Raw genomic sequence first — 12647 nt, forward strand, 5'->3', positions numbered from 1 at the left:
GACGAAATTCAAAAACGTACCAATAGATGGCCCACCCTTTATCTTGTGAGCCGATCACGCGACCGATCTTTGAGTTCGAATTCTTGTCAAACGGAACAAACATCTAATTCGGCAACTTGAACCTTTAAATAATATTAAAAAAGAAATATTTTAATACCAAATTTGTCGGAGCATTTTATTTTTTAACTTCTTTCTTGTAAGCCGACCGTTCGATTTTGGCGTCTAAGTTCTACAATATATATGTATAATTCTATAGAGGGGAGACTATGGCTAAAGAAGTGGGCACCTTTTTTTCAATTGCAGTTTTCAATAATAAAATAAACGATTTTAGTCAAATAATTATTAGCGTTTTATGGAATGATTATAAGACTACAAGATGGCAATAAAAAGTTTTAATGTTTGCAACTTTATTTCATCTATATATACAAAAAATGATGTGATTCGAAAAATGAAACCTCAAAAATTACTTTTGACTATTGAAAACACTACTTTGACTATCTAAACATAATAATGCGGCATCTAAACTAACCAAACTTCATTAGTAAGGAAGACACACGAGATATCATCTACAATATAAATTGAGAACTCATAAGATATATTTTTGCTATTCAAAATTCAAATGCCAACTTAGCCCCGACGCCCATTTAGCCCCGGTCTCCCCTACAATATTTTTTCAAAATATTTTAATCATTTTGTAGAGCATCTAATTAGCACCTAATTAGCACTTCTGTTGTATTTGTTTTTTTTCATTTACGCAATAAATATTTATTTTTTTTTATGGGAAGGCTAACTTAATGTTAAACCAGCTCTTTTCCTAACATCTTTTTTTTCTGCCAAACGATTGATTCACCTAATTTCGCACTTCAGCAACTAATTAGCATTTAATTAGCACGTAATTTTGGAATGTGTTAGAATTTATTTAACACTGGTATGGAGGAGGTGGAGGAGCTTAGCTTAACAGGGGTGACAGAAAGGGAAGAAGACACGAGCGATTGCGACACATCTATTTTTTTTATCTTTTTGTAAATATATACGTACCTTGACTGATAATCGGGAGTAAATCAGCAACATTGTCCGTTCCCTTCATTGTTCGCTCCACGTATTCGTCAAGATTGAACTTTGTACATTCCAAGTGAGCACCATGGCGCACTGCCTTGTGTCTGTACTTTTGCTGCTATCGTAAATACACCATGCACATTCATATACGACGATCACATACGTTATAAATTGACTATGTTATTGCGGTGTAATTGCAGTTATATTGATTATAATTTAATATAATAAATACTATTTGCATCTTTCTTTTCAACTTTTATATTTGATGTTGAAATTAATCTTGAAATTTTTATTATTTCCAACTTAATTATAGATTTGTTACTGCCGCAAAGATAGTCATTCCTTATTACATTATATCATTACACTACATCATCATCATCGACAATCATCATTTCACATTGTTATCGCACGCATTTCTTTTTCTTGTTTTTTTTTCTCTGTCACCGTACCATTACCTTCGCCATCGTACGCACACTCTAGAAACTTAGCCAGATGTCAGACGATCATGCAACGGCTAGCGGCAACCGGCGTTCAGAAATAGATGAGCAGCTCCTTCTGAAGGAGTGGGATTTTACCCGCTTCTTTCAGGGTTTTAATGAAAAGTTGGATAAAATGAAACAGGAGCATCAACAAGAAGCAACCGATCAAGCGAGCAAGCCTGGATCCAACGAGGATCGTTCATCTTCGTCTAGCGAAAGAACGCTCAAGAGACAGGAGCAGTTAGCCCGAAGGAAATACGAGCAACATCATCAAAAGCAACAGCAATTGAAACCAATTCACAGACGGCAAGAGAGCGATTCGAAATTGGGTAATGCATCGAGTGTTTTCGCACGTGCCTTTCGTCGTGAAAATTCAGACTTTTTCCCGTCTGCAAGACATTCGGCGTACCTGCAGAAGTCGTCGGACTCAAGATCTAGTATATTTGCTAGCGGTAATCGACGTGGAAGCGAGATAAGCGTTGCCGGCATTGTTGGTAAGAAAGGCGGCAATATCCTCAACTCCGGAGAGCCGGTCTTAACAGATTTCTCGTTGTGCCGCGAGGGGCCTCAGAGGCCAAGGAGAGAAAAGACCGAGAGCGAGATCGTCTTCGGTAATAAGCATGAGGCGAGGAGGTGCGATTTCGGACGCGATAAAAACGAGAACGCAAGAAGACGCAGTTGTAGACCTTCGGATGCTGCGGCATCTGCCATAGTCGACGATGCAGGAACGATTAAGTCCATGGCCAGTACAACGGCCAGCGAATACAGCCCCGTTGTTACTCAGGTCAGTCCCCTAGGCGAATCGCCAGCTCGCGCGTGTCACGAGAAACTTTCGCGAGCCTTTCGCGAGTCCTGCCTGTGTGCTTGCCTGAAAGAGACCTTTTTTATTACCTTATATTGACATTTTTTATGCCTGTTATCTTTCCTGATCCTTACGCCTTTCCAAAACTTACATCTTCGAAGTGTCTGTCGAGTTATTAATTTATTCTTCATGTATATTGTTCATTGCTAGTACAATTTCTGTAATCCATTTGTAAATATATATCATGAATACTAGGTTAATTAATCAACTCGTCTATATTCTCTGACGCTCGTGGACACTTTGATTCTTCATGTTTCCTCTTGAGATAATCGTGACTGATTTTTCGACATCCAGCGGCATAACGATTACATAGAAAACTAGTCAGCTACGTTCGACTCTTAGACTCATTTTCTTTTCTTGTGTTATTCATTTTCATGATTCGTTAAGTAAGTAGCAGCGATACATTATTAATTACTAGTGCTATCAGTACTGTTGTATATTAGCTATATTAATATCATCTCTGACCTTCGATTACATTCTTCATTATTTTCATATGAAAGTGACATGGGGATTTTCAAAGCGTAACGTTAAAATATTGTTAATACATCATAATCTCTATAATACTAATTTCGCTATTATTAATATTACTATTATTATTACTCCTGTTATACTTTACCATTACTGTTACTACTATCATTAATACTACTGCTACTACTATTAGGTACTAATAATACTACTAGTTTTTACTTGTTACTAAAAACATGGGAGATTTTTGCTAGGATATGCTGCTGAGATAAAACATTTTTTTCACTCTTTCCTTCGTTCTTCAAGAGGCTTTTTGCAAATGTATTTGTTGAGTAGCATTAATGAGCATTATTTTCTTCAGCGATTTTCTTCACATGGGTTATCTTAATCGTTATACGCGATGGTTCTATTTGTCTGATGCTTTTGAAATATCTGTCAATACGGTTGCAGAATTTTGCGTGAATACTCACTAATATGAGGATATGGTCAACACAAAAGAGATGTCGAATTATTAATTGCTACTCGGTAAGATTCTCCTCTGTTTTCCATTGATCACTGTATCCTTGTCCTTGGCAAATGAGCCTTGTCCTCTATTGTGATGAGTACTGTACTATGTGGAAAAGCACCAAACATCATTTCTGCGGCGACGAAAATACGAAATCTGGGACTGAAGATTATGGAATTTCTTCGAGATATTCGACAATGTTGTTACCATCGACGCAACGACACCGCCGCAGGATTCGGCAAAGAATAAAAAATACTACCGAAAATTTTTAATGTCTAATTATGCAGATTTTTTTCTGATTATTACATTAACATATTTCAATGTAATCTTTCTTCGTTTCTATTTGATACTTTCATTTTTATTAACATATCTATGGAAATAATTGAAAGTGCGGCATTTAAATAAGAACTATTGACAAAATTTTTTATCAGAGCATTTGAATTAAAATTTTTCAAATTAAAATGTGTGGAAGAATATTTGTGATATTATTAAGTACGTCTAAAGTACGAGAACCGATTTTATAACCGAAGAGATCCTTCATTTTGATTAAATTTTTTTTCTTCTATATAATATTTCCATTAGAGTATAATGTTTACTAATAAGAAAATGTTTATGTTGAATTTTTTACTAAAATAGTCGTATAACAGAGCCAGTTTTATGAGTTATGACAATATTGACTCTTTAAATATTAATATGTGAGTTACTAAAATACAACTAAACACATTAACAATGCAATAATAATCGCCGTTACATTCTTTGATAGTATCTGTCTTTCAGAAATCTTATTTACTCGAGCCAAATCTTTGTATCCCAAGAATGAAAGAAGTAGAGAATGAGAAAGAACAGAAAGAAAGTGAGCGAGAGCAAGAGAGAGAGAGAGAGAGAGAGAGAGAGAGAGCAATGATAACGATCAAATTCGACTTGGCATGTTCATTTTGTGTTAATAGTACAATTTCTAATGTCATGTATGATCCTATGTGACCAAGAGAAAATATAAGAAAAAAAAGAAGAAAATGAAGGAGACGATGTTACAAAGATTGAAGTACTGAGAGAAGAGGACGGCATTAAGGCAGATAACAGTCTCAGAGAAGTCGAGAAACAGGAAATAAACGATGGATTACTTTGTAAATCGTACGAGGCTGTGTCTATTATCACGAGCATCGTCTTGCATGACGCTTCCGACATGTACAATGTTGTGCCTCGTTGAGATCTACGCATTGGGACAGCGACCATATCTTGTGTCTTCTTGTGTTCAAGCACGTGCTAAGCATGCTTTATTTTGTCTTTTATGTGTTCTTTTGGCATGACGCGTGTAACGATTTTGTGTCTATTCCAATTATCGAAATTTCGTTTAAAAACTAATGTGTATCAGGAAAGGGTTCCTAAGAATCGAGGACCGAATTTCAGACATCCTTACCTCATACCCATTAGCCGAGAATTCGAAAGAGTATGACTCACGTTAATGTCGCACGAAATAAAAGCTTGTTAGTATAAGTCTAGTTTGCTATGATACGAGCACACGATAACGTATTAATCGTTGTACATTATCAGTTTATTAAGTTTTTTTTACTTATTGTGTAAGTTTGTATCTTTTTTGTGCTAGCGATTGTAACTCATTGTATCTCCTATTTAGATTATTTATTTACATTTTTATCAAAATTAGTATAACCAAATTTGGAATAACGAATATTAGAGCCTTCGTAAATCATAATAAGATGAATTGTAGAACATTCGGTAAATTAATGATGTTATGTTTAATAAGATAAGTTTAAGAAGCAATCAAATACGATTGATATCAGCTAATTGGGTTTGAACGATAGCGATTTTTTTTTACGTATTGCACATGTACATATGTTGATCAATAAAATTTCAGTCATACAACTTGTTGCGTATCCGTGAGAAGACAATAACTCACAATCTCTTTTTAGATATACCATCGAAATAACTTCTATGATATTATTTTTGTTATTTTATTTTACATTGATTTTCATTATTTGTTTTTTCATAGCTTTCTCACGTTCTTTGCAGTTCTCTGTCCTTTTTTTGTTTTTTTCATTGTCTCTACTTGCTTTTTGCTTTCGTGACGTAATCCGCACTTTCATAATTTGTTCTTTGTATTTCTAATTTGTTCTTTATATTTGCTGGCACTATTTCCTGATTAATTATAATTATCAATTTCTGAATCCTGCTTCTCGTTATGGACATTTGATGTAATCGCTCTATCTCTCTAATTAGCAATAAAATAAAATATCTAACAGAACTCTCACTTCTTAAAATAACAATAATAACTGATTCAAGGCTAATAAAAGTTAGCGCGGGAGGGTGCGCAATATTAATGTGGATGACTTAACTCAAATTTTTTCATGATGTCTTCTTTACTCAAAGTATTGAACATTTCTCTTTGGAGTTTTCCTCAGTAAACAATCATCGTAAAATAATCGGTAGTCTGTCAAGAAAAGTCACTCTACAAGTTTCCAAATCTGAACGCTAATTCAAAAGTCAATTATAAGAACTGAATTTCAATTGTAATTGATGAGTTCTTGAATTCAATAATTATAAGATTTAATTATTATATCGGAATTAATTACAACATCCGTGGTCCGGAGTGTCGAACGTATTTTACGTTAATTTTTAACTTACAAAGGTCGAGAATCGAGACAACAACAAGCATAAATGAATGATATATTATATAAGAACAAAAAGTTAAAAGTTTTAATTGTATACATATGTAAACTTTAATGATTGAGAACGGACATGTTGATATTCTAATTTTTGAAATTGTTTAGTATCGAAGCATAAGGGTGATGCAGTCTTTCAGTATCAGAACGCAGATTAAATCCATTTTTTTGTATATGCATATGTGCTTTTTCGGAAATCAAATGTTTATTTAAAGAAACTTCAGTGTCAAGTATCGTATTATTTTTCCAATCAAATTTGTGGTTGAAATTTAATGTATGGTCCGTGATTACCAATTGGTATTCCAGTTGTAATGTGATTTCGATGTTCGGATATTTTAGTATTAACTTTCCTGCCTGTCTATCCTACGTAGAACGCATCACAATCCCTAGTAAATCCTATTACTTACATTTTTATTTGCGTTTTTTGGGAACTTATGTTTGTGTATCCTGATGAATTTATTGAGTTTCTTGTTATTGTAATAAGATAGTTTCAAATCTTCTTTCTTACAAATCGTCTTGAATTTATTCTCAGATGATGAAGAATATGGTATTAAAAACCGGTTCTGGTTCATATCCTACGTTCTTATCCTACTCTTTTTTATACTCTAGTTATTATTTCTATTCTCCTGTTCTAACGAAGCACGTTTGAGAAACAAAAATTTTAATCAAGTGTTAATGGTATTAAAAATAAAATCCGCAGGGGTAGTCATTTTTTAAAACAGTATGAATTATAAGCCTAACATTTTTGTCATGAAATTCAAGATCTATGAGTAATGTAGTTCTGTTAATCGTTCCTATCACTGTGCCTTTTTTCTGAGAAATGGGGTGTGAAGATAAATAATTGAGATATCGCTCTGAGAACGCGCGCGCGTGCGCGTGAGTTTGTGACACCAAATCAAATTCTAAATTGTTGCTTTTAATTATTATCATATCAAAAGTTTATTCTCTCACCTCCATTTTCCATTGTAAATTAAAATCTACTATAAAACGAATTAAAAGTTTTTAATATGTTATTTATTAGTCAGAAGGAACTGCCAATACCATATCATCTACATATTTCAAGTAAAAATGGTAATTGTAACCCTAGCCTTAAGAGCCCAGGTTTCTAAATCTTGTAAAACCAAATCTGGAATGATCGGAGAAAGTGACGATCCTCAGACTACCAAAATTTTGTTTATAATATTTTTCATTAAAGCTGAAAAATGTCGAATCTAATACCAGACTTTTATTGTTTGTACAAATTCATCTTTTGGGATATTTATTTTATTTTTAAAGTACTCCCATTAGCTACATTCTTTACAGCTAACAAGGGAACACAACCAAGTGAACTTCTCCGATTTAAATGAGCTTTTAGTATGCTGTTCTATGGACAAAAATAGACATATATTTTTTTACATGCTGAGTCGCACGTTAAGAGGGTGAAATTTTTCCTTGAAAAAAAAAATCGGTTTTATCGGAGAATAGTATTATAATAATAACTAGAGTAGGATAATGAACGAGAACTGGTTTTTAATACCATATTTTTCATCATCTGAGAATAAATTCAAGACGATTTGTAAAAAGGAAAACTTGAAACTATCTTATTACAGTAAGAAACTCAATAAATTCATCAGGATATACAAAGATAAGCTCCCAAAAAACGCAAATAAAAATGTAGATAATGGGATTTACTAGGGATTGTGATGTGTTCTACATAGGGCAGACAGGCAGGAAAGTTAATACTAGAATATCCGAACATTAAAATCACATTAACTGGAATACCAATTGATAATCACGGACCATACATTAAATTTTAACCACGAATTTGATTGGAAAAATAATACAATACTTGACAATAAAGTTTCTTTAAATAAACGTTTGATTTTCGAAAAAGCACATTTGCATATACAAAAAAAATGGATTTAACCTGCGTTCTGACACTGAAGAACTGCATCACCCTTATGCTCCGATACTAAATAATTTCAAAAATTAGAATGCCAACATGTCCGTTTTCAATTATCGAAGTTTACATATGTATACAATTAAGACTTTTAACTTTTTGTTCTTATATATCATTCATTTATGCTTGTTGTTGTCTCGATTCTCGACCTTTGTAAGTTAAAAATTAACGTAAAATACGTTCGACACTCCGGACCACGGATGTTGTAATTAATTCCGATATAATGACTAAATCTTATAATTATTGAATTCAAGAATATCATCAATTACAGTTAAAATTCAGTTCTTAAAATTGACTTTTGAATTAGCGTTCACTTCAGATTTGGAAATCTGTAGAGTGACTTTTCTTGACGAACTACTCTGCGATGATTGTTTGTTGAGGAAGATTCCAAAGAGAATTGAAACGTTTAATACTTTGAGTAAAGAAGACGAAATCACGAAACAATTGGAGTTAAGTCATCATTCCACATTAATATTGCGCACTCCTATGCTGACTCTTATTAGTTTTTAATTAGCATAATTTGCTCCTTATCCTACGTACATACCACGGCAGTATCGAGACTTGAATTCTTTATGATATATCAAGAAAGGAAAGATAATAATCTATTATCAGTTCTGCGTATGAGGATGAGATACGGTCAGGATTAGATGAATTTGGAAAAATAATAAAATTAGAATTTAAGTCTCGATAGAATCTTTTCTCTATCTTTATTCTTTTTTTCATTCGTTATTTCGGCTAACCACTTTTTTAAAATGGAGATTCATTGGTTTGCAGAATCGCGAAGGTGGCGACCGTTCGAGAGGCGGAGGTAGCGGCGATTTCCAGAGATCGGACTCGTCTCCGGGTTCGCGTCCCAGCTCAGTCTTACCGGATCTTTTGACTTCTTCGCCGGGTCAACGGCAGGACAAGTCAACTAGCGAGGAGGTCAGATTCATCCATTCGTTTATATACACATACACACGCACACACAAACACACACACACACACACACACACACACACATGTGTATGAATGTATCTCTTGTCTTTTACATCGTCTCTCTATGCATGCACTCGCATATGCTTCATCTCTTCACCAATACAAGAGAAATCCGGAAAATATTTATAATGCGATTTACAGTGAAAAAAAAAGCGAATTAGTGCTATCGATCGGAATTTAGCATAGAATTAATTAAAAGTCTCAAGTTTGGCTGGAGAGAGGTATGCTCTAAAAGTGAATCCAAACTAGCAAGTTCGAATGATTGCAATCGAATATTTATGGATGAACATGGACGAATGTAGCTTTTCCTTTGATACACTAACGAGAGATGGAATATATTTGATGACGTAAATTTGGACCAGCTACATCAACACTATTGAAACAACTTTATTCGTTCGTGTTTGCTCCTTGTTTTATTTGGATTCAGTTTTAACACGCTGAGCGAGTGCACGCATGTATCATTTTCCGCAACTTTATTTATTTCTATTTTATATACGGAATACGTTTATATATATATATATATGTCTCGTCGAGGCGTGAGTCTTGTGAGCGATATGACGTACAACATTGTTGACGTATAATGATCGATCAAGATCTTGAGAATGATTATCATTTCGTTTAGTAGTAAATGAGAATGCTTTCCTTTCTCCATTATCGGATTGTCCGAGGAGTAATGCTTTCTTTGTGATTGAGTCGAAACGTTTCTATAATGTGTACAATTATATTATCATCGATTATTCTAATACGTTGCAAAAATATAGGTATGTAGCGCGTAATGATACTGTGTGTACCCGCAAACATGTCATTCGATTTATATTCTTTATACCTTGCCAGACTTGGAAACCAACTAGTGGCAGCGACTAGTAACGATACGGTATGAACTCGTTCGGCACCTTTATACTTTTGAATTATGCCGAATCAAGTAGACTGAGCGTTATTTTTACACACACACACACACACACACACACACACACACACACACACACATTTAAGTTTGAGGGTTTGCACAAGGGACGGCTTATGCTTTGTGTCAATGTCTTGTTAATTGTCCATAATAGTCAAAAAGTGCATTTTGTTGACTATACGTATCAATCTTGTTGTTTCGTTTCATTAGGTTGCATTCTCACTTTTTGTTATGAATTTTAGCAATTGGTTAATAGATCTTGACGATATTTATTTTATATTTTTTCTCTGTTTTCTTTTTATATGCACCAAAACAAAATTATTGTCTATGAAAATTGTGTAAGAAGATTGCCTTGCGTTCATTGTATGATGCTACAAGCAAAAACTGGAAGAGTTCCGAGTTCGACTTTAGCATTAGCTTTTAGAGGAGATTCAATTTCAATTCGATTTGAAGTCGTATTTTCTGTACTTTGATAAAAGAAATTTAGAGAGAGAGAGAGAGAGAGAGAGAGAGAGAGAGAGAGAGAGAGAGAAAGAGAGAGAGAGAGAGAGAGAGAGAAAGAGAGAGAGAGAGAGATCTAGTAACGGTCCAGAAATATCATTCTTCGGGTCATGTTCTATCTTTATTCGAATTTCTGGCCAAGTTCAGGTCGGGAGCAATATCAAAGAAATTTTTGCGAATGAACGATTCGTGTAAAATCCAATTTATTACTATAAAAGATTATAGGTAGCGTCTCTATTTCCTTTAACCATATTCTTTGTATTTCTTTCATGGTTTCACAGAAACGAAACAGTTCCTTGCGAGTTGCATAGTTTTTCTTCGTTCCTCCTTGATTTTGAGACGGTTCTCGGAAATCAATTATGGATGCTTTCTAATTGCAATATCCCTAGATATTTTTGTGTACACGGCGACACAAGTTGCGTTCCAGTTGTCCGTTATCGTCGATACAATACTACACATTTGTATTCAGTCGAGGACTGTGTAAGCTGGTGTTTTCTAATGACAATTATATGTTATTAATTGCGGCAGCTATAAATGAGGTTGGAAGTTGTGTCGACACTTTTACTTTTTTTTGTTTAATACAGGCGGAAAAAGCTACATTTAATCTAATTCTATCCGAAACGGATCTCAACCATACGTACACATTCTGTTCCAATTGAATCGTGCACAATGTTACACTTTGTACATTCCTGTGTACGTTTTTAAGATGTGTTAAGCAATTGGAAAGCACTCATATTGCAAAGTATTCAAAATATATTTTATGCAAGAGCACTTGTACTGATTTCTCATCCACATACGAGATGTGAAAATTGCGAATAACGTAATTAGGGTGTTTATTATTTGGAAAATCCTAGAAAACCTGGAATTCTCAGGAGATATATTTTATATTTTATAAATCAATGATTTTCATGGAATTTTATCGGGTTTCGGAAAATTTTGAGAAATTTTCTTTTAAAATTGTCTGTTTCTAAAAACAATGTTTCATTGATCATTTGTTTTTTGATAATACAAGATGTTGGCAATCAATTACCAATAAGTATGATATACACATCCGTATATTTACATACATTCTTGTGTGTGTGTGTGTGTCTAGCAACATTTTATTTAAAAAAATCAGGGTCATAGTAGATGCTCAACAGAATAGAATACCTTACTAATATTATACCTATTGTAGTCAATCGTTCTTAAATTATCCTAGAGCTGTCCAGGGTACTTAAAATTGAAATGTATCGATGTCTATTACTGTTCATATTTCATTGTTTTATCATAGTGCGCCACGTTTGGTCTTAAGGTGCCTCTAGATGATTTGGTTTATGTATAGACCAACTTTATACACATTTCTTAAATATTTATTACATTCAATATGGATAATTATGTATGTCATGTATATGTGCGATATACTCGTATACTAATATTGGCATACGTTGGTCATATCGTCGGGAGTACAAATGGAATTGTATAATTTTTTTTACGCAGTATGATTCCTTTAATTATTCTGCATATAAAAGAATTGAGTTAGTAGTATCAAAAAACCAATAGTTTACAAGATATTTTATATTTTATGCCAGCACATATTAACATAAAATATTAAATAATTCGTAAACTATTAATTTTTTGATAATCATATCCTAATACTTTTATGAAGAGAATAATGAGATGAATCAATTGGTGGAAAGAAAACATGTAGTTGCTTATTTAAAAAATTATCCATTTTGCTCACATATTTTTTTAAAGCAATTATGTGTCTTCTTTACACCAACTGATTCATCTTATTATTCTGTTTATAAAAGTATTAAAGTATGAGTATCAAAAATTAATAGTTTATGAATTTTAATTTTAATTTTATTTTATTTTAATTTAATATTTTATGCCAGAATAAGATATAAAATATCTCGTTAACTATTGATTTTTCAATACTTTTATCTTAATATTTTTATATAAAGAATAGTTAGAAAAATCATATTAAAATCATAAATAAAAAAATTCATATAACTCCAAAAAACGAAGTTGACTTTGATTTAATCTTTATGCCTCTTATATACTTTATATGCAGAATAATTAAAGGAATCATATTATAAGAAATCATAATCAGTGTAAAAAAAATTATACAATTAAATTTAAAAAAGTAGAGGTGACATTTATTTATATTTATTTATTTATATTTTCGACGTCTCCACCTAGAAGAAAGACAACATGATCAAAATGTGGCTTCTAAACCATGCAATTTTTGTTTGAAACATTTTTCTATATCTTCCATATTTTTCGAGATTATATGCTTGA

The 12647-nt window shown here is 33.0% G+C and overlaps 1 protein-coding gene across 13 annotated transcripts in view; it reads left to right on the forward strand.

Annotated features, from left to right (window-relative positions):
- LOC108749600 (traf2 and NCK-interacting protein kinase) overlaps positions 1-12647 on the forward strand; it is an 86519-nt gene that overhangs the window by 67023 nt on the left and 6849 nt on the right. For 8 of the 13 annotated variants that reach the window (XM_018488382.1, XM_018488386.1, XM_018488383.1 and 5 more), the window contains 2 exons: positions 1537-2319; positions 8759-8908. In XM_018488382.1, the coding sequence (XP_018343884.1) occupies positions 1537-2319; positions 8759-8908 (933 nt within the window). The remainder of the gene's footprint in view (positions 1-1536; positions 2320-8758; positions 8909-12647) is intronic. The other 5 variants (XM_018488393.1, XM_018488394.1, XM_018488395.1 and 2 more) reach the window with 3 other exon arrangements.

The sequence above is a fragment of the Trachymyrmex septentrionalis genome, unplaced genomic scaffold (assembly GCF_001594115.1).
Source record: "Trachymyrmex septentrionalis isolate Tsep2-gDNA-1 unplaced genomic scaffold, Tsep1.0 scaffold301, whole genome shotgun sequence".
NCBI lineage: Eukaryota > Metazoa > Arthropoda > Insecta > Hymenoptera > Formicidae > Trachymyrmex > Trachymyrmex septentrionalis.